Genomic DNA, 24536 nt, shown 5'->3' on the forward strand with positions numbered 1-24536 from the left:
AAGATATTGTATTTTTCTTGTTAATGTATTGGAAGATGCTTTTCATTTTGCTCTCTGCTAATGATCATGAAGGACAAGAGTTAGTACTGAAGGAACACTGAAGTTACTGAGTTAGAGAGAATAAAAAGCAATATGCTGCAAAATGTAGATTTGTCATAAAAATATCAGTTTAAGATTGCATTGGATACATCTAGGATATAGGATGTAGGACTACATTTTCAAGGGTAAAATGTATTAAATGGATCATGCTGAATCTTGAAAAGACTTCTCTCCTCTGTGACTCAGAGCACCATATCAAATCCCAATTTAATTGTAACACTGATGAAAGAACAGATATTGTCCTTATCTGATGATCTGGCACCTGGTGAATGTTTATAGCTGAGCCGCACAGTCCCGATGTGCTTACCGGTATGAAGCAGTACACAGATTATTCATTCCCTCATGATTCAATGTCTGGACTCAGTCCAGCTGTCAAACATCCGCATGGAGAGAGTAAAATGCGCCAGTCACAAATGATCCAGAATAATTGTGCAGTCGCTCAACAATATTGGGCTGATTTAAAGGCATACTAAAGTCATTATTAAAAAATTACCTTGAAAAAACCTTCTGATTTTTATGGAGAACAACATCTATACTACCTAAATCTATCCTGTTACCTGTATTATCTGTTCTGAAAACATCAAAGACCCATGGTTTTATACATAGCAGGTATGCCCAACATAATAACCCCCCTCAAAACCCTTGACTTACCTTTCACACTTTCTATAGGTGTGATCCATCACACGGGCCCCTCCAATATTACAGTGTGGTGAGTGAGTGTTGCCACTAAGGGACAGAAACTGTTATTCTCAGGAATACTATAGGAAGTTTTGCATACACTTTACATAATTTACAATTCACATTTTTAATACATATTGTAGTAGCAGATAATAAAGGATTTAGTGTATCCTGCAATATATATATATATATATATATATATATATATATATATATATAAATATTATATATTTTTTTTTTACTGGTGTTGTTTATATTGCTGTGTTTAAGGGACGTTTACACACGGATAATGAGTTATACTATACTCAGCTGTCGTCATAAATTATAAAGATTTATTGTGGTGTTAAATGTAATCACGGACACATATAGAAGTCACATTTGTTTTCTAAATATACATTAGTCACAATGATAAGAAAAGTTTGTCAATGCTGTTTTCAGGATGGAATATGGTAAAGGGACGCAGTCTAGAGAATACAGTCTATGGTACATATGAAGTGGTCCCATAGCACATTTTGCTATTAAAGTTGCATTCAATAATAAGATTACTGTACATTCTACAAACAGAATTCTGTGGCCCCAAAACAAAGGCAAACCGACAGATCAAACAAATCCATAGCAAAGGTCTCAAAATACAAAATGTTGCAAAGCACTGAAGCCTATTGAAAATTCCACTGCTTCCATGGAGTTAGCAGGTGTTGTCTTTGCAGAGTATACTGGTTTCCTCCCACAATGTAAAAACATGCCAGAAGTATGGATGAGGTTAGAGTCCAATACCATGGTGGGTTTAACTTGAATTTCCATGCGTAATGTGTGGGTGCAACCTGATCTTACATCAAACAGACATACTTTGAAGGTTGGCAAGGTAAACAATGGGTGGGAGCCAATTGTTATGGTAAAATGTGAACAACAATCCAATTGGCTGGTGATTGTCAGGGCGGACCAGTTATAGTCCAAAGCTTACTGGCTTCTGAACAATGTGTGTGTCTGTATGATAGGGACAATAGAATTCAAGATCTTCTGGGGACAGACTACTAATATCATTGATTCATGAGTGCTGCAGAATGTTCTTATGGTTACTCTTGTTTTTTTTTTAATACACTTAGTAATACACTCATTCAATTAGTAATTTGCCCAGTTTGCCAAATCTGAAATGGATCTATTATCCAACACTAAATCATTTTCTCATTTATACCCCATCCTGTGTAAAAATCAATCATACATATTATCATGGAGAACGTCTCATTACGAATTTGTGAATAAGGTTAGAATGTTGGCAATTAGTTGCAGAGGGCATTCTCGGCCAATCAGGAGATACAGATAAAAGCATGGTTCAAAACCTGGGAAAGGTTTACCAGGTGTGTTAAAATGCACTGTAACACATACAAGGAACTAAAATTGCACTTAGAGACATTAAATACCATTGACTAAATAGCATGACTTTTAGGCAGACATATTGATGGACCCTCTAAAAAAAACATATATACTTATTTAGGAAAGAAAGATACATTATTATTATTAAACAGGATTTATATAGCGCCAACATATTACGCAGCGCTGTACAATAAATAGGAGTACATGGTGCAGTTACAACCAATTGGATTTCACCATTCAGCCATACAGAACAAATGACTGCTGATTATTTTTTCTTAAATTTCAGCATCATACTTTTGTCATTCTAATATAAACCTTCATGCAAAACATACTGAAAATGAATCTAAGAAAAAATGTAACATATGGCAGGTTAGAAATCCTCAGATTTAGTGGTTGCATTTGTCTTCTTTTTTTCCCATGCTTCTTCTTTATAGTACTTACAGTAATTCTACCAGTAACAGTTCTACCAATAAATGTTAGCAGACAATAATTGCATATTGTACTGTATCTGTGGGGGAGCAGCTTTGTTTGCTTTTCAGGTTAGTACTGTACTCATCTCCATTAGGCCATTAGAAGACTGGCAATGCCAGTGAACTGCAGCCTTCGGGGAGACTCTACATGTAGCCCGGCAGCCCCATGAACAATGAATGGAAGCAGCAGTATTGCTCACTGTCGCCCGCTGTCAAACCTGCAAACACTAATTCTTTAGGAACTGAGCTTCAAGTAACCAAATGGCTCTGAACCATCCTTACATAGAAAGGGGATGATATATTGCTTGAACAAGAAAAGATAACATAAAAGTTTTCCACATTATTATTATTATTTTTTTATTAATAAACAGGATTTATATAGCGCCAACCTCTTACGCAACGCTGTACATTCCACATAAGGTGATAACACTGTTTAAGATTTTAGATCAGTACATAGCAATTTACAAAGGTATTGCATTTCTAGAAGGATCAATAGGTATTGTACTGTACTTGCAAAAAATATATTTAGCCTAAAAAAAAATATATTGCAGCCACCACATCTACAGTTGCATGGGGTTTACGTTTTCATTTGAACAGAAAAGGTCATGATGACTTCTATTCTTTGTTATCATAACAAAGTGAAACATTGAGTTTACCTCCGAGAGCATCTTACTGGAATAAGTCTTTCAAGGGAACAATGTACAGTCTGTTCTAAGATTAGGATAGGACTGACTCATGCCAGTCTTATCTTTGAACCAAGTCATACTCTGTGCTTTATAGAAGGACGATGGTGTTCCTTCATCCATCCAATTGGATAAATAGTATACACAATATTGGGTCAAGAACACAGAGACGCCCAAACTAAAACTTCTAATTCTTGTCTGTGTTAAGTAAAAATAAAACCTGCTTGTTTGTTTAGGGGTTATATAAGGAAGATTTTTTTTTTAAGTTTCCATCTCAAGCTGTGTACCTGAGCTTTGTACACAATACTAGCAGACAGCAGGGATCCTACAGAAATGCTTACAACCCAAATACTATTTACTGATCGTGTGATCACTCCAACAGCTCATCAGGGAAAATGTTCTAATGAACAAGTGGCAGGTTCAATGAATGGAGGAATACAGAATGGTGAAAATACAAGGTTACTGCACATATTATTATTATTAACTGTATTGATAAAGCGCCAGCATATTAAGCAGTGCTGTATATTAAATATGTATTCAAATAACGGACGGATACAAATAATTATACAGGAGGAGGAGATGACCCTGCCAAACAGAGCTTACAATCTAAGAGGTGAAGGAAGTTGCACACATTAATAGACACCTGGTATTATACATTTATGATAACTTCTACATATAAACTGTTAGTACAGTTACAGGAAGCCTACTATGATCTCTGCTACAGTATGTTCTACACCACTCATTCTCCCCAAGGTTTCCTCTAGAGGCTGCAAGGAATTTCTCAAATTTGGCTGATTGACCCCCAATGTCATAGTTCTTGGGCTAAGGCCACTTGGTAGAGCCAGCTGCATGATTCTGATGATGTTTTTAGTTGTCTATAAAAGAAGTTTTGCCATCACCGCTGTAAGGGTAACACCACCACTCTACCTACAGATCATCTGTCCAGCAGCTTGCAGCATCCTCAGCCTCCCTTTAGTTGTGCAGATAAGTGTCTTTCCTAACATCCCCTGCACTTATTCTGAGGGTGTGCATAGCTAAAAAGGGTTTCAGAGTATGTGCTGCAGCCAATGAGTGGATTAGATCCTGGTTCCAATCTTGTCCTTCTATTGGCTGCTAGTCCTATTTATACATAGCTTGTTCAATGCTCTGGTTGCTTAATCCTCAGTTTTGCTACCTGAGACTTGCTTAACTATACTCTGCCACATTTAGCCTTTTGGATTTCTGATCTTGGCCCAATCTTGACTACGCTTGCCTGCCCTGACCTGTGTCAGGACATCAACTACACTTACCTGCCTCCTGCCCCAATCCCTGCTTGGACCTCAACTACACTTACTTGCTGCTAGCCTCTCACTAGCATCCTACCCAGTACCTGATCTTGACTGTCCCTTCACCGAACCCCTTTGTTCGGTTCGCCCCTGGTGGGGAGAGCCTGGGGGGCCGCAACCTGGTGTTCTGCCTGCAGTAAAGCAGTGCGGTGGCCACTAAGGCCCCCGGCCCATTACATCTTGCAGGGTGCTCTGGTGAAGACTTAGTGGAGAGACACTAAGAGTCCACACTCTAGGTAATCCTGTGTCATTTGCCAGGGGTTGAAGCTTTACCAGTGACATTCTTTCCACTGGCCACCAATTTGCAAGGCTTCTTTTCCCCTGATTGGTTTTAGCAGGGGTTCCCTGGGACCAGAAAATTATGTTAAAGCTTTGCTGCAGGTAAAAAGGTTAAAAAAAAGCTGTCCTACACTGTATATTGTTTTGCTTTTGAATACAACATGAATAAATATTACCCCGGTTCTAGGCTTTAACAACTAAATACTATACTATACTTCTTCATTTTAGCCATATGGTTATATACTTGAAATAAGAATAAAATAAGTATATTTATCCTAGAATGTAAGCTTTGTCAATCAAATCTCATGTCTGCTTAACAACCTTAAAAATAACTCCTGGCAGTCAAGGTATCACCTCCTGGATGTGTACACACACTGACATTCCATGTATACAGCACCTTGCTGAATTGTAGCTGTTCCAGAAAAGATTATGAGGTGTAAAACACATCCAGTTACATTTATAGGTACAGATTCTAGAACTAAAATAACTTGAAATGCAGCACATTTTGTGACTGTGTTCTATCTAAAAAGACAAGTTTAAAAATTAAAGGGCCTCTGCCAGAAAACTAAAAGCTGGCATTGATACTGAGCAGACACGGATAAACAGACAAAATTTAATTTTTATTTTTTACTTTAAACTATTTTAGAAAAGTATTATTAAAAGATACTTCTATCACAAGGCAAGATAAAAATGTGGTATCCAATGGCATGCTCCTGGGGATAGGGGTAAGATATGAAGTACTATAGGGGTGTGGCTTACCAAAGTATTTCACCAGTAATTCTTCTCTTATAAGGCACAATAATAACAGTTTTGAAACAAATCATGTTATACTGAAGTGGACAATTCTCTGGCTTTGCCACCGTAAAAATACTAGGATTGCAGAATGTATCCCCAATGTCCAATATAGCAAATGCAGCCATATTAAGAAAGGGGCTGGGCTTCCTGCAGGGGGTAGGGCCTAAAAAAATGTGGAAGGTCCCAGTCAGAGGCAGGGGAGTAATTCTGGTGAAAACATTCCCTCACTTATACATAAATATAATTAGTTTCAAAAACCCATATAGTTATTCATTTTAAAACCTTCTGCCAGTTTGTAAACTTGATATCAGTAGTAGTTTGTTAGGGAGGCTGACTCAATATACAAAAAGCCACTTGAGGCAGCATCTAAAAATATATGATTATGCAGTATAATAATAATCATTATACAAAAATTGAATAGAAATGTTAAAGCAACATTTAAAGCTGCTTTATGGGTAATATTGCAAACAACTAGGTATTTATGCTTACTGAGAATTGATATCCAAGCAAATGTTTAACCCCCATTCTTCCACCCCTGCTAACTAAATGCTGGCAATAAAAAATGTAAAATGACCGTTTACCAACCTAAAGCTGTGGCCATATGATGTCCTAGTCCCCAGCCTTCTTCTGCTTGGAGTATTAGAGGTCGATTTATAGGATTCCACGTCACTTCCTGCTTATTGTGGAGACATCCCATTGGCTGTCTAGTGGCGGTGTTTTGTTGGGATCCATAATATATATGGAATAGGAGGACTTATGTGCAACACTGGATTAATGGTCCCCTGCTCCCAGAATTAGTGCTGTCAAGGGCTCTGGATGGCATATTTGGGTCAATATATCTTCCAAAACCTGCAGGATGGGGTGGGGGGTACATTTTGCTTAGAGATGGGCTTTAACATACTTTCATGGTATACTATGGTATTTCAATATTTGTGAATAAGTAGAGTTTTTCTTTAAGATACATGTAAAGCCATACCTTTTTCAGTTTTGGATACAATTTTAGATACAGTTTGTACCAGTGATCTCTGTTAAGGAGACAGAAAGTGACGGGAAATTCTGAATTTTAAGGGGAAATCTGGTGAGAACTTTTCCTGAACTCTTTTTACTTTGGGGAGATTTCTTATAGCTTACTCCTTAGTCTTGGTTATGGAAAATGTCAGCAGGACACTGATAACAATTTTGTATATATATATATATATATATATATATATATATATATATATATATATATATATAAATAAAAGATTATCTGCCTGTAGAATGAACGTAGAATATATAGCATCTTATAAGACATTTAGGCCATGTCTGAGATGACTTCATCCTCCACCCCAGTGTTGTCACATTCTCCTTGTATACCAATTCTCCATGCCAATGTTGGCTACTGCATGAAAAAAAATATTACACTTCAGAGAGACGGAGGATTATAATACCTCAGAGCTCTGTGTGAAGATAAAGGTATTAAGGATAGAAGATCTACAAAGGATTTGCATGCAGCCATCAGCATCCTATAACTTGGAGTTGACAACTGCAGTGAGGGAATGGAAATATATGTTCATATGGAATACAGATATAAATTGAGTACAGTAACTTTCCATGACTGAAAACAAGGAAATCTTCAGAAAAAAGTTATACCATATACAGTAGCATGAATTAAATAGCAGTTATTTTTAGTGTATTTTGGCTTTGGTAAATGGTAGTTGGTGAGTCATTTGGCACATTCATATACCAACTGCTACAAGACGGCACAAGACAGAGGTGAGGCACACCAAGCCATGGGGACAGAATTAACACAGAAATAATATCTGCTTGTTCTTAATTGTCAGTGGACCCCAATAACAATCTATAGTTCTAGTCATATTTTTAGTGCAATTCATAAAAAAATGCCCATTCTCTGGCTGGTAAATGGAGACAAACTTAGTTTTTGTACTATGTAGTTGTTCATTAGTGGTTAAAATGTAAAAAAACAAGAATGCTTACAAACATGCTTACACTCTATTGGACAAAAGTATATTTAAAAGTTACTACTAAATACTGATAAAAATGTCACTTTACTATCAAGTAATTAGCTCTATACAGTGCACAGTGGGCATTCAATAAACAAAGCAAAGAGCAAAGTTAAAAAGGCAGCATTTCAAACAACCAAGCAGAATCCACCTTGCACTGATCTGGCTTTAGTTTGTTGAATTTTGACTTGTCAATGTAGGACCATGTTTCTTGTTCCTTGCTCCTTTACCTTTTTTATGAAAGCCCACAGTTTGTGCATGACAGGTTATTGTGCAAATAGGATTATCATTCAGACATGTTGTACCCTAACAAGTTGCAGAAACTGAAGATGTTACAAAATAGGTTCACAGCGGAGATCACAGTTTGGCAATCAGAGGTTTTTTGGTGCAGAATTCTGCCCACCAAGATGGACGCTCCAGGACTTTCTCTCCTTGCAGAACCGCGGACCAGAGGTTCTTGTACAGCTGCAAAACATCATCACAGCTAGATTGTAAACAGATGTGATACCAGCAATCCACAGCCTAAGTGATACCTTTTATTGGCTGTCTAGCAGTTTATGGAGAGATTACTCAGTATGCACAGTCCAGTGAATGCACAAGTTTATTTAAAGGATGAATCATTTAGGATGTCAAGTGGCTCATCATAATTAGTAAGGTTAACTTAAGGTTAAATATTCAAAAATGTTACATACACTTTGTAATTGTTAACAAGGAGATAACAGTTTTTGTTTGTGTTCGTTATTATTAAAGAATTAACTGATACAATTCATGATTGTCACAAACATGTTCAAATTAGTTGGGCCGAATAAATATTGCAAATATGCAGTGCATGAAATACATAAAACTGAATTAACTAATTAAAATTAAGCCCATGCTTCAGGGAAGGTGCTATCTTATTCTGCATTCTACACCAGCCATTTGAGAGCTTGAGTGGGAAACCGTCAGTTGTTGGGTTTAATTACACTTTAATCTTTTACTAATCACAATATAAAAAAAAGTTATTGGCCATTGTAAGTTATTGCACTTTGTATATAGCCCCTGCATTCATTTTTGCAAAAGTTTAGTGTACAAAACTGTTAAATAGAAGAACTGCTTCTTAAAATATACACTACTTGCAAAGCTCAGTGCAGAATTGTATTATTTATTTATTACAAGGTTAATAAACTCCCCCACATGGATTATTTTTTTAAATGATCCTGGGGCCAATTAAAAACCTGGAAGAAGATGTCGGCACTGGTAAGGTAGCTCACACACATTGCTAGACTTTGGGCAGGTAAATTCTGCTTTACTTTGATCTGCTTACAGTGGAACTAAACCTTGTGATACTTACCCTCCTGTTTAGTCACAAGGCACTGCCATCCTCTTCCTTTCATTCAATCTTGCAACCTTTTGCCATCTTGATTGGCTGGGTAAGGATGATGTGTCACCTGTGAGCCTGCATACAGTGCTGGCAACCACAGCGGAAGCCAGGACGTGCCGGGGAACCTGGGAACCAAGGCTCGGCTAGGCATGCACAGCTCAGTAATTTTGACAGCTTCATGGAGCCATCAGGCAGGTAAGAATGTTTATATACATTTCATGTTCCTTTTTGCAAAAAAGCCTTGCCAGCTCATGCTACTTTGGTTACACTTTAGGAGGCTTCTTTTGCTTTGTCTTGGGCTGTGCTTGTGACTTTAGCCAAGTGCTATGCTCAGGATCATAATACCACATACTCACTGTATGCAGCAAAAGCCAAGTAAACCTTGGCATATAAGTTAGTAAACCTTATATGCCTTGGATGGGGCTCTCTAGGTCTGTGTTTATTACAGCCTAATAAAGGTTAGGGTCTTTAAAACAGCTATCTATGAACCTTATGAATATGGCACACAACAACCACTGACTATTTTTTTAACCTTTGTAAAAAATCAGTAAATATTTTATATAATGCTGTATAAAAAGTTTACCTCTCCGTCAGCTTTGGCAATCGGTGAATTTAAAATGAAGTCTGGAGGTGCAATGGCATCCACTAGAGACACTGCATCATCTTTCAACTGTGTGAGAAGGACAAAAAAAAAGTTGGCAGAGATTTTTACTTTCCGTAGTAACAAAGACATAATATAGCAGGAGTAAACGGTTGCTAGAAATGGAACACAAACTGTAATGTGAGTGCTCACACTTGCAGGGATATATTAAGGGAGATCACAGAAGTCTGTTTTATTGCCTCAATGCCAATCATCTGCTTTTTAAACACAGAATTTCCATACATCATCCCTTGTTATGGCAGATAACTATTGCTTGTTAGATGTGAGACTTCTGGTAGCAGTATAATTACACAAGAGAATTGTCTAATTAGTGTGTGCAAAGTATTTCATACTACTGTTTTATGTGACATTTTCATGTGTATGGTTTTACTGTTAAAATTGCGAACAAATGGCCAACAACCTTTTATATGTGGAACAACTGCAAACTGGGATAGATGGTGATTCAGAGAACTATTGGATGTATGTCATATCCTGAACCATTGTCAGAGTATACGTATGGAGAATAACTTCTGAATAAAAGGCTGCTGTAAACTGGAGGAAACTAAATAGAAACATAGGTATATGTTATTAGCATTACTAAAGCAGTTTTTGTTTTTCCCTCTGTAACAAAGAATTAATAACTGTTGATCTGTCCACTAAATCCATTTTTCATTCCACTTTGTGGACCAAGCTGTCCAGTAACAGTGTTACCGTGGTTAGAACAAACCATGTCACATTGGTGAAGGTAGTTACAATGGTTTTCTTTTATATGGCCAGACCTGAAACTGTTGCTGTAACTGCTTAAAATGCATTGGATGACATTGTAATTAAATTTCCTTGTTGCTGCATATCCATAAGAAACTTTTTGTCAGAATAGGAATTCCTATTAAAGCAAAAATTTTAATCTAAATTAGAACAATGGTTTACCATTATGTTTTATGAGGTTGGGACTTGTATATCCAAATGGCACAGTCTTTTCTCAATATTATATTCTCATACATGACATAACAACATACCACAATGTAATGCTTCATAAATACAGATAGTCCCTGGATAAATACGAGGTAAGGACTTTAGGTGTGTTCTTAAGTTGGATTTGTATGTAAGTCGGAACAGGTACATTATTATTTTAAGAAATGCAATTAGGACAGATGTTTGTTTCAACATATTATCAGACAGCATGTGTCAGTTACTGTATAAAAATCCTCACTGTGAGTTAATCAAAAACAAAGGAAAAAAAAATATTTATGGAGCCTAGGAATTCAATAACCTCTGGAGCAATCTGTGCATTGATATGCAAAAAGAAACAACAGCAGATTTTGTCTTGGTCAAATAAAGAGTTACTCGAGGCTGCAGAAAGTGCTTAGCTCCCTAGGATCACCCACAACCTCCGCTGTTTTTAGAAAAAGATTTCCTCTGCAAGTCATGCAAACCACCCCCCCTCCCCCCTCCAAGCCTCCATTCTGCACACAGCGAACAGGAAAGCCCTGTTTGTATCTAGGAGGCGTTTGTATGTCGAATTTTCTCGCGGAATACCTGTACTAACCTGATTACTCCACACAGTATTTGCACATTGTAACTAAACGTATTTTAGGTATGCAATTCCTCTTCTTTCTATATATTATCTAATATATACAAACTAAAATGTGCTACACAGTTTTCATAAAGCCCACCTAAAAAGTTTGAAAAATACCTGGTGATTCTCTTAGCAATATCCAACTATTGCAACTTTCTTTGACGGTGTGGCAACAATGCTGCACTGCTTTTGAATTCTGAACTCCTCTCTCACATAGGCTGTGTGTGCTAGAACTACAGTGGGGTGAGAAGATATTCTAGGGGTTGTAGCTAATATTAATGCCATGTCTGATTCACAAACTTTGCAGCTTTTTATTTAGCGCCTAGCCACACGTAGTCCTGCCCTATAATTATGGAATAGCATCACTGTCTCTATTGCTGAAACCCTTCCATTGTGATCTGCAGTGATTGGAAATGGAAGAAAAAAAATGAAGGATTTGGCTCACTTGGAGAAGATAAAGGAAGTTTTTTGCTCATTTTATGAGGCTTGTGAATAACATAATATTAATAACTTGTATTTACATAGCACCAACATACTAAGTGGCACCTTACAAAGTCTATAGTATTGTCATTACCTAGTAATTGGATTTGTTATTTTCATACAGGAGCCTTTAGTTGTGCTATACATTAATGACAGATTGCATCATATTTGTCATATTTTTAGTTTGCCTATAGCTATTCTAGCACATCTGGCTTTTATCAGCGGAAATAACTGTACTTTGTGTGCTGCACTAGACCTACATTTCTTATGGTGAATCATATAAAGCTGGCCTTGAACATGTAATGCATACCCTACATTTATTGTTAATGAGATCTCAGACCAGAGGAACCTTGACAATGCTACTTGTTAAAACCTTACTTTTATTTAGGAAATGTGCAGAGCAAAGCAAAAAAAAGCTAATAGTCGTTTCCAGCATAATGAAAAATGTATGTGACCCTGGCCTGCTTTTTCCTATTGGTTGCTTCCCTCTTACTTGTAAGCAGTATTTGAACTTAGTTTCACTAAAGTGAACCTATTGTAGAGTAAAATTGATAATTCAACAGTAGTTTTGCAGAGCAGGTACCAAAAGTACATTAAATATTTAGCAAAACAGCTCCAGACTTAACTCAGATCATACTAGGCCAATCTACCACTGTTCCTTAATCAAGTGCAGATGTTTCTCTATTGTAGGGGATGTATTAAGAAATGTTTTTGAGAGGGCACACACATTTATACTTTGCTGTTCTTAGTTATTCAATGGCAGCTTGAAAGAGGGACAAAAGCAAAGGGCAGCATAAGGGGCCAACATTCAGAGAGTTTGTATTAGAATGATGTGACAGCATTCAGAATTAGGAAAATGATGTTAGCATGAGGGACTGGCATTCAGGACTAAAAGACGATGTTAGCATGAGGAAGCAGCATTCAGAAGTGGGGGAGATGATGTTAGTATCAGGGTTTAAAATTCAGAACTAGGGGGATTATGTCAGACTGTAGGGCCAGCATTCAAGGAGGATTATGATAACACGAGGGACCAGTTTTGAGAAATAGAAAAATGTTGATAGCATGAAGGACGACCAACATTCAGAACTAGAAATAATATATTAGCAGGGGGCCAGCAAACCTAGTTATGTTAGCATGAGAGGCCGGAAATTAGAACAAAGGAGATAAACTTAGCATTAAGGGACAAGGATTCAGCATCAAGGAGATTATGTTAGCAGGAGGGGGTGGAATTCAGAACTAGGGAGATGATATTGGCACAAAGAGTTGGCATTCAGGAGTAGGAAATGATAAGCACAAGGTACCTGCACTTAGAACTAAAGAGATCATACTGGCTAATATACTAGCTAAGGGGGCTAACATTTACAACTAGATTTTACAACATTTACAACTAGAAACTATGGAGATGATGTCGGACACTATGATAAAAAAGGAAAGTTATAGAAACCTGTACTCTCTATTGAAGGACAACAATCAAGAGAAATGATTTAAAAGAATATATAGATTAACCTACCAATCAGTTACTGACTCTTTATTTTCATACTGTTCATCAAAAGTTTTGGTCATATTATTAACAGTACTAACAAGGAAATTTCTAAACAGGGAAAACATTTTTGGCACTGGTAGCTGTATTGAACAACTGACATAACATAAACGTGTGACAAAGCATGATTTGGCTACTATAAGTTACTGAACTTTGCTAGTCTTAGCTTATCTTTGCACAGTTTTACTAAACTCTCAATTATATTATTCATTATATACCTCTGCACAAAGCTCCAAGACAGCATCTTGTATGATTTTCCCCGGGAGTTCACCAGTAAAGTATCCACCTGCAAGAAGGGAATGATGTAACCATTAAACCATGAAAAAACATGCAAATACACTCATATACATACATATGTAGATTATGAAACCTCTTGATAATTTAAAGTAAATGGATAAGATAAATGAATTCCTTGTTATCTGTCTGACCGCTCCTTTCAAGTTTCTTTCAATGGTAACTCCTCCTCACCCACTCTCCTCCCCCTATTTAATCTACAGCGCTGCGTAATATGTTGGCGCTATATAAATCCTGTTTAATAATAATAATAATAATAATAATAATAATAATAAAGCTACATTCCCAAAATTATTTATAGGTAAAATATTGAACAGGAAAGTTCAGAAAAGTGGGGCTCAAAGGGCTACATACATAAGTTAAAAAACAGCAAATTTTATTATACAAAACAATTCTTACACTACATCAAAACAATACAAACAAATACTGGTGTGGAGTGAATCATTATAACCCTTACGATACTACAAAAATATAATATATTACAGGGCCACAGGAGCAGATACCAAGAGCTCAAACACAGATAGGAGGCCCCAGACGTGAGGTCCATTAAATGAGCCTAAGCCTGCTAGGGAACAACCAAAGAAGAATGTTCCAAAAATGATATACTGAAAAGCAGGAATCCAGGTGCCAAGATGTACAAGGGTACAAATCAGGTTCCCACCGTGTTTGTTAGTCTGGTAGTGGCTCTCCTAGACTTTCACAGAATCTGAATGGGCAAACATGAAATGTTTATTCAAACAGTGAGGGAAGATGAAGGTATTAAACTTGAACATATGACACGCAAAACTAACAAGATGTATTTATTCTTACTCATATTGAACAATAAAAATGTATATAGATTTGTCAAATAGAAGTATACCTCTACATTTACCACTACTTTAAACTGGAATCCAGTGTTCCAGGTCAGGTGACAACAGTACGAACCTCCTTGGGGAGTATGGCATTTAAAACTCAGGATCTGGTTTGAAACCCATTGAAACATTGTGCAATAATTTGAAATGGCCATGTAAGGAAATGTACAAACAGCTTGCAATTGAAAAAATTTTGCATGAAGGACTGCTCACTGAACTAATGTTAAAGAGTAATGGTCGGTTATTGAAGTCAATTTTCAAAGAGCACCATTACATAAATTTATTTCTTTAACAAATGACTGAAAGTGATTGAATTTGAAAAATCGAGTTGCCTGACTGTTTCGGTGAATGTTTGCTTAACCAACCTAGCCACAGAAAAGGAGGAATTGCAGCAAATAACATACCAAAGTTATGACTTTTATTGATTTATAAAATAAATAGTAAAGTCAGGCAAACAGAAAAATTATGGTGATGACTTTAGCAAAGGCAACTTATTTTATCCTCCCATGACCAATTTTCTTAATGATTGGTTGTCGTGGTATAGTGCACCCCACTACATTCCCCTAATGTAGCTTTTAGGGGAAACTATTACAATTATACTTATGAGTGGTTTAATAATCTTCTGTGATAAACATTCTATATAAACAAGAGATCACAACTAAAGCTATTTGGATTGTAATGAAAACTTCAGTTCCCAGCTGGGAGAATATAAGTGTGCACGTCCTGTTTTGCTAGTGGCAATGAAATTGCTTTAAAGTACACGTACACCCCACTTATTAACAATTGTCCTGTAATACAATCTGTCCAAATTTTGCCAAACTGATAGCACTGACTCCTGTGAAAAAAAACTGTATGTGAAACCTCATAATATAAAGCTCACATAACTTCTTCACCCTCTCATATAACATAAATCAATAGAATGATACTAACAATTGTATTGTTAGGTAAATTATGGTTTCATTATTGAAGATCACTGTACTAACTTAACAACATCACAAACAATAGCAAATCACATAAGGCAAGGGGTCCATAGAACTGCAGGATAAAGTGTAAAGATCATATGCTGTTTTGTAGATCTTTGTAAACTTTCCTGACCCAAAATACATGGTAGGGGAATACTGGCCAAACTGGATCCTCTAGTCAATAATTATTATTTCCACCGATAATGTACTGGCACAGAGGATGTCTGCTGAACCCACAGAATACCATGTTCATTATAGCAACTAAAGAATGTTTTTTCAAGAAAAGTATTAAAGAGATGATTTGGTAATCTGTAGCCCCTAGTTCAGTGGTGGTAAACTTATGATACATAGCAAGCCTCAACTGGGGCTCCTGACATCAAGTGACCATGTAGAATATTTAGTATATGTCCTGTTACAGGAAATCAGAACTGATTACATAGTGCTAAGGGTTAGAGACTGGGTACATACTATAGGAGTGATTAGATATGCCTTTCTAAAAACTTTATTCATGGGGGACCCTTGTAATAACTTTTAAGTCTTAGAGAACCACTTCTTTTATCACATTATCTACAGCGCACAGTATATTAGTGTAGTGATTAATGGAATGAATGTATCTTACCAGCCAATGAAAAGAATGTTACCCATTCAGATAGAGGCACAAATTGACCATTGCTCAAGGAACCCCTAGCAACCCTAGTTAAGAAACACTGGATTAAAAACTGATATACTGAAGAGGACCATAAAAAGTTAAATAGGGCTTTTTGGGGTCATTGGCATTACAACCTCTTTACAATTTTTTATTTTGACTATTGTGGATAAAAAGGCTTCTCACCAAGTACCAAAGAGCCACACCATATGGCAGCAGGTTAGATACCAGCTACCTAAAAGCCATTGTGGCACAACTTTTTATAGTTATGATGCAAACACTGATCTAGAATTCAGTCTCAAAATCTGTTTTATGGATGCCATGGTAAAGGCTAGCCTTACAGAAGGGTATAGATGGGCAAATGAAAGCCTTTACCCACAATACCAACAGTAAGCCTAGTATGATCTGAATGGCCAAGGTAGAGTTAGATTACCATGTGATAGGGATAATATCAACAATAAACATTCCTTTTTGCAGGAAGATACATGAAAGGGATGTTGCCATTAAAGGCAAATAAAGCTCCTTTTGCCCTTCTAGCTTTAAAATTTAACATAATATAATTAGGCACCTAACAGTTTTTTCCATTAGAAGCAACAAACCTAAACTCTTTTTTTCACATTAAATGAATTCCCTTCATGATTCATGATATCATTGTAGACAAATCTGCTTTAAAATGTCTTATGATTTTATCCAATTATTTCACTCTCACCCTGACAGACCATCACCACCGTTGTACTTTTACCCTAAAAAAGATTACCCTCATTTCACTCTTACCTTGATACAGTACTGCCATATGTTTGCTTAAGGACCACAGGCCATATAGGGTGCACAGCTTCCTCAGGACAGGCTGAAGGGAGGCAGGAGTGCTAGTGTCATGGGTGTAATCATAGTACCTTTGTAGTATAGTATGTTCAATGAATGCCAGGGCCAACGATCGACAGTAATACACCTGAAAAAAAAAAATAATAGCTGGTTGAGTGGTCCACATGTAAATTGGTGGCGGGAAGTCAAGGGAACAAAGAAATTTAACTTTTTGACATGGAAATTAAAATGTGCAATACTAATATAGCTTTGTCTCCGTAAACTATTTGTAAAGTTACATCTTAAATATGAAATCCATTATTCAGAACAGCCCTGTAAAAAAGACATAGGAGGTTTTTCTAAGCATTAATAAAGTGGCAGCTAAATTTTTAGTAGGTGTGGAAAATCTATGGAAAATCTCAGGTGACATGTTTTTCATATATCATAGGGAAGTATAAAAGTTTAGCAACTTTACTTTTCATGTCTAAAACTTTACAAAACACAAAGAAGACACAAATTGCACATGAAGGAAAAAATTTCCTATTTATATAAAAGCCAGTTCTTTTTACAGTTAGAATAAATTGATGGAATGGTTTACTGTGGAGAGTGTTAATGGGCAAAATGTGTACTAAATTTAAAAGATGATTTGTATCAATTTAAAAATTAAATTCTAACTTAACGTTATAATTACTGAAGGCTAAAAAAGCAATAATATGACCCAGGGAAATGCCAAGTAAATTTAACACTGGTGGTTAAGAGCCACAAAATCACTATGCAGGTTCCCAGAGACACAACATGTGTTAGCTTCACAGTGATCCTCAACATAGTTTTAATGTGGAACCCTATACTTCTACTTTATCCTCAGTTTTCTCGTTGACCTGGGGAAAGTGAATGGAAGCTCCTTGCAATTTTCTGGAAGTAAGGTTTTTGTGGTGCAAAGCCAAATTTGTAGGCAATATGAATTTTTGCAACACTCCTGAAAATTGTATATTTAGCAGTTTTGGCTCTCCTTCTTTTGGAGGAGAGAGTTAACATCCCAACAGTGCTTACATTTTTCTACTAAGATGTGGTCACAGTAATGCTAAAAGTTGCAAAAATTAGATGCACTTTTCTGTTGTGTCACTTTACATTTACAAACAGTAAAAAGGTCATATTAGGCCCTGTTTAGGTTGTTCATTGGCAGACCATAGACCAAGGGGGGCTGGTGAGGCAAAGGGGAATGGGTACCACAGAGAATGGCTGATATATAACAGCTTTCTGAAAACATGGGGAGAGTTAGAAAGGACTTAGTCTTTACTAGGGAAAAGTTATCTTAAGGGCAGCTAAGGAATATTACATCTGCTGAAAGAAACCTAATCTCAAAACGTTTTCTTGTAATGACATAGTCAGTATTGAAGAATGAGTGCATGCTACAGATAGATTTAAAGAATCCTTCTATACTCCACACAAATACATTGGGCCTGATTTATTAGAGCTCTCTAAGGCTGGAGAGGATACACTTTCATCAGTGAAATTGGGCAATCCAGCAAAACTGGAATGGATTTCTTCAAAGTCATTTGCTATTTGCTAGCAAATATTTTGAATCCTGGACCAGATTCATTCCAGGTTTGCTGAATCACCCAGCTTCACTGATTAAAGTGTATTCTCTCCAGCCTCTGAGAGCTTTTATATATGAGGCCCAGTGACTATATTGCTTCGTCTGTTTTTACAGCAGTGTATCTGACATTCACTAAAACACCCCTCCCTGGTGGAGATATTTCCAAAGGGTAAAGGAAAAAGGTTAGTACCTCTCTGAACCTATTGTAGATCGAAGTATTGGCATGTTAATTAGCTAAATTACACCTCCATTGTTTGCTTAGAGTTTTGCATATTCTGAATTTACCTGCTCATCCCTATCAGGGACCAATCTCAGAATTATAGGAAAACATGACAGAGCAGTATTCGTGATATCCACACCCTATAAAGTTTGCAATTGCAGAGGGTGGACAACAATGTCAAATACTTAAATAATATAAGTGGACAAGGACAAATAAAAATAGTAATTATATCATCTACCTGACTATTATTTCTTGCATCAAAATCATTGGTGGCTTTCTGCCTCTCTTGTTGGAGTTTTTGATTACTTTCCCGAAGAAGGTAGCACACCAGCCACTTGTAAGCTGCCAATGGAACTAGAAAATAAGAGTACAAATTATTACCATCAAAAAAATCTCCATCTTTATATCCACAAATAAGCTTTAAAAAAAATTGCATAAATATACTGTAATGCAATGTAAGAACTCAAAATCCATGTATTTTAATCGAATTAGTTACATGACAACCACATTTAGGCTTTATGGTGGAGTTAGACTGTGAGAGTAAGAAGCAGCACAAGAAGTCAATTGGTTCATAAGATAACAAGAAGAAAGCAGTAAGGAAGAAAAAGTGGAAAGACAGAGATGAAGTTATTACTGTGCTGCTCTCTTTTTGCTGTCCAGTCACTGCCGAGGCCAGGATAACCTAAATTCAGAGAAGTTTTGACAGACTTTAAGTGGTAGTGGTACCAGAATTGTAGGGAATCTATGAACTGAGGCTGGATATTGCAAAATCTGGTTTGTTGATTTATCTTTTAATGGGAAATTCATTTTTTATTGTTATCTGTTTAATGTTTTGAGATGCATGCATGAAAAGATTGGAGTGTAAGTGCCACAGCCCTGAGCAATGTATTTATTCACTGCAAGAAAGAGAACCTTTTTTACAGCTTAAAATAACAATGGTATGGGTAATGCTGATGTATGCCTTATTGATAAATTAGAAGAGTGATAATTTTTATGATAAAGTTTTCCTTGTGTAAACACAAAGATTGAGTCACATGCAAAGTTTATGTCTAGATTTCTCTGACCTCAGTCCTGAACTTTTGTTTTCTTTTAAGCATAATCTGATTCAGGATTAAACCTGTATCATGGAAATTTGCAGAATGGCCTGATAACATTTGTGGTTGCTTAAATGAATGTTAGAAAAAAATATGGTTTCGAGTAATGGAACTAGCACTCCAAGTAACATTTTAGTTCCAAATATATTCTATTATACAGGTATTAAAAAATATATCTCATAGTCATAAAGTAAAAAAAATAGTCCTACTGGATTATTCGAACTAACAAATCCTGAAAGTAGAAGGACCAGGAACAGTTAGGTTCCTAAACCCCTGCTGCAACACTCTATTGGGGAAACAGCTTCATACCTAAGAGAGTTGTAAGCTCTGTTGCTCTTCTAAAACTATTTACCAACACCAATACTGCCTTGGGACATCTCTTTAGCTTAGGAACTAGGAACAGACAACTTCGCTGTCCACCCACTCTAAAGTACCGCCAACATGAGTTCCCATAAGATGTCTCTTACTTATTAAAAATTCCCCCGAAAAAGCCAATACAGGCGAAACGCTTTGGGTAATTAGACCTGTACTGCAATGACTAAACAAATTAACCTAATTGTGGAATTAATTTGTATTGTAAACTGTATAATATTTTTTTAAGTAAAGTAAAATACAAGCTTATATTCTATTATGGCCCTTAAAACCCCTCTTTTGTTCAAAACTAATTTTTGAGCTCCCTTCCTGATTCCTTTTAAAAAAGAGGTTTCTTTTACTGTATTTAATATTTATTGAACTATATATATACTGTGCTAATCTATTTTATATATTTTAAAAAACGAAGATATATTCCCTGTAGATCAGTGTTACCTAACTAGGGTTCCAAGGAAGCCTAGGGTTTCTCCAGGAGTTCTTTGAGCAATGAGCAGTTTGTGACTCTTAGGTCAGTTTATGTGACACCAATGATCTTTTGGCTATCTGTAAGGGTGATATTCTTCCCAATGGCTAGCAATGTAAGAATAATTCTCTCCAATGACCTTCACACTAATGTACAGTGAGCTGTGGATATAGTAATTATGGCAGAGGTTCCTAAAGACTTTACTTAATTTTAAGGGTTCCCCTATATTAAAAAAGTCAATAAACATTGCTGCAAAGTATATAGTCTTGGACTTTGGCTGTCTGTGTTTTCTGGCAGGTGTACTTGGATCACAAGATTGGCTAAAAAGATTATTAAATCTGCTAGCAGGTAACCCACACACATATTTCCCTGACTACATGGCTGTTTGTATAGAATACAGATTGCTTTGGGAATATTTTCAGACTATCTTCACTGTAAAGAAGGGTAATATTGACAACAATATACAGACAGCAAAATAAAACCTCTCTGGCTTAAATACACATTAATATTACAGTCTGAAGTGATTTAAAAATAACATATGTATATGTATATTTAAAAAACATGATCATATGCCAGGCAGCTGTGCTTTTTTTGGAGTTTAGAATTTAAAATATAACTTTAGGTTAAAACAAAATAGAAACACCAAAAGGTGAAATAAAAGTACCCATAAGACCTGTAATTGTGGCTCCTTAAAACTCACAAACTGAACTATCCACGAGGCTAGGAAAAATCATCAAAACGATTCTGGCAAAGATGGCCACAGCATGAAAAACCATCAGCATAGAACAGGTTATGGGAAATATTAGAATGCAAAAAAATAAAAAAATATTTAAAACACCTCAAAAACTGGTGACTGCAGCTTGCCAGCCAATGGTGAACCAATTATAATGGATTCATAGGTTATTGTTAGAAATGTAACAAGTAATGTTCTAATGCCAATATTTCATAATTTCATAAAATGATATATGAGTTTATAAAGCACAGACCCAGATATGAACATTCCACTGGCTTTACTGACTGCCCAAAACTGGATCAAACTGCAGAGTTCTTGAAAACCGAAGAAGTGGAAAGGTTTCATCACATTTTTATAACACAGTTAAAATAAAAATGTATAAAAAGAGTCAGAGCTTATTCCGTCTCATTTTTCTATTATTATTGTCAGCACTGCCAGTGCAAGCATTCCACTGATGTCATTGCAGAAGTCATTGCACCTAATGCTGTACTGTAATGGAATTAAGCTCCCAGTGTTTCCAGCAAAACAAAATAATAAGGACAGACAGAGGACACTGTGTGTGGAAATGTGATGTGACTTAACATAATTAAATATGATCCAAAAGATGTATAAAACATATAAAGTTTACTGTGAGGTGCTGTCATCTCTGCTTTGAGCATTATGTAATCCTTGAGAGAGAATACAGGTGCTCTGTATAAACTATGTTGTAAGAGAGGTTGTAAGTTACTAAATACTGCATATGGATTAAAGTATTTCCTTTAAAAAAAATGGTGGGGTAATATTATATGAATACTACAGATTTGTCCAAGTGCAAAATGAAATTGTTGTATACAAAGTTCAGCAAACCATAAAGGCAAGTAGGGATAATGATGATTGCACTGCATTGGTTACAGTTAACACAGTACATTAAGTAATTCTGGAACACCAGAAAAACCTAAAAATGTAAACATTACAGTAAATGAAATTGGAAATAACTGATGATGGAAAAGAGGTTTGTTAAGGTTTAACACAAATCTGCTATCATTGGTATACTATATGGCCAAAAGCTTGTAGACACCTGAATATTACATCTATTTGGGTTTGTTGAACATCCTATAAATCCTATACCAAGGTATAATACCTATTCCACAACTATAAAAAAAGTCATTAATTTGCCATATCCCTCACTAGTATTACAAAACAATAATAATAATAAAAAACACATGATTAACCACCTAGGCGTTACACTGAGGTCTAGATTTCTGTTCCAAAAGAAACAGTTTTTCAGTGAAATTTTTTTTTTTAAATTGTAGACCTGTAACAGAAATATGTCCGAACAGGGTTCTAGTAGATATCATGAATATAAAAAATGTTTGAAACACACAATCATGTAAAAAAAAAAATTACTTTTAATAAAATTAAATAAAAGACACAAAAAATCAGCTTAAACAAGAATACATAAATAAATGAAAAATACTGAAAATGCGATAATTCGGTATACTGTATAGTAATATATTTTTCTAAAACACCTCCCTAGTGTCCGTCACATACCTATAGACAAAACCACATAAATATATTTTCTATTATTTTGTATTGGATTGGATGCAGGACTTTGTATTCAATCCAATACAAAATGAGAACAAAATTCAAACTCTCATTTTGTATTGGATTGAATACAAACTCCTGTCCAACTCCAATCCAATACAAAATGAGACTTTGAATTTACCAATTACATACTTTGTATTTATTTTGAATTATTTTGTATTGGATTGGATACAGGAGTTTCAGTATGAATTTCCCGCACACACGCTGACGTCATCGTACGCGCCGACGTACACGCACGGAGGGAGAAGCCGGCTGGCTTCTTCACGGAGAGGACACCCGACGCTGGAGGACGATGCTGGAACACGACGATGGATGATCGCAGCGGGACCAGATAAGTGATCGGTGAGAAAAGTTCGGGTTTATCGATAATTGTAACTTTTTGAAGCCCGTACCAAGGTCGGGCTTATCGCTCAGGTGGTTAATTTGCCATATCCCTCACTAGTATTACAAAACAAAACAACAATAATAATAATAATAATAATAAAAACATTACACAAAACACATGATTAAAATCATCTTATACAACAAATTAGATAGACAAAGAAGTGCTGTCTGAGCAATGTCAAATATTTACGACGCGCTTTGAGGAAGATACTGCTTCTTCAGGGGAGAGATAGCAGTCTATAATATGCAAAACGCGTCGGGATATTTGACATTGCTCAGACAGCAGTTCTTTGTCTAGCTAAGATTTGTTGTATAAGATGATTTTAATATAGTTGGAATAAAGTTTCTATATACTTTTTTATCAATCATTGCCAGCAATTCCCTATCTGTTTTTGTTTTGAACATCCTATACCAATACAAAATGCAATAATATTGCGTCCCCCCATCCCCCCCATTATGACTTTGTGCAGTTGCCAATCCGCACAAATAATCAAATCCTTACATTTTTGGAAAGCTTTGCATCTGTGGGAATTTGTGCACCTTTGTAAGGTCAGGCACTGATGTTGGACGAGAAAACCTTGCTCATAATTAATCTCCAAGGTTTTCAGTAGGGCTAAGGTCAAACCTTTGGGTAGGTCACTTGAGTTTCTCTACACCATACTCAGCACATTAAGTCTTTATGGACCTGTTTTTTTGCACAGAGGCACAATCATACTATAACAAAGAAACAGCTTACCCCAAACTGCTGCCACATGGCTGGAAGTACATACCAGTCTTAAACATATGTATGTACATATCAAGTATTAACAGTATCCTACACTACTTAACAATCAATCCACCACCATCTACAGCAGGCATAGGCAAACTATGGCTGCTGAGCTTTTTAATCTGACCCACAAGTATTATATATCAGTTAAAACAAACATTCTCCATCCATCTGATAGTGGCCCAGCCCCTCTGCCAAATTTCAAAACTCATTGTGGCCCCTGAGCCATAAAGTTTGGACTCATCTGATCTACAACAGTGAAATGTTGCATGTTTTTCTCATTTGGTGAACTGTTTCAGTTATTTATTTTTTTATTTTTTTTGGTTTTTAAAATTTTTTTATAGAATCTGTCTACAGGATCGGCCAAACTTTTTGTCAGTGACACAAATGTTGTGCTCTGCAAACTTTTCTCCTTTCAACATTTTTAGATTATTTTTTCTATAGTATACAAAAAAACAAATATAAACATT

At 36.1% G+C, this 24536-nt stretch overlaps 1 protein-coding gene across 1 annotated transcript in view; it reads right to left on the reverse strand.

The window, feature by feature from the left end:
• Positions 1–1096: 1096 nt before the first annotated feature.
• ACOX3 (acyl-CoA oxidase 3, pristanoyl) overlaps positions 1097–24536 on the reverse strand; it is a gene marked incomplete at its 5' end in the record, with an annotated part of 78107 nt that continues 54667 nt past the window's right edge. Inside the window, 5 exon segments of the mRNA XM_072406887.1 lie at positions 1097–8168; positions 9647–9733; positions 13518–13585; positions 16827–17001; positions 18909–19024. Of these exon segments, the coding sequence (XP_072262988.1) occupies positions 8061–8168; positions 9647–9733; positions 13518–13585; positions 16827–17001; positions 18909–19024 (554 nt within the window).

The sequence above is a fragment of the Pyxicephalus adspersus genome, chromosome 3 (assembly GCF_032062135.1).
Source record: "Pyxicephalus adspersus chromosome 3, UCB_Pads_2.0, whole genome shotgun sequence".
NCBI lineage: Eukaryota > Metazoa > Chordata > Amphibia > Anura > Pyxicephalidae > Pyxicephalus > Pyxicephalus adspersus.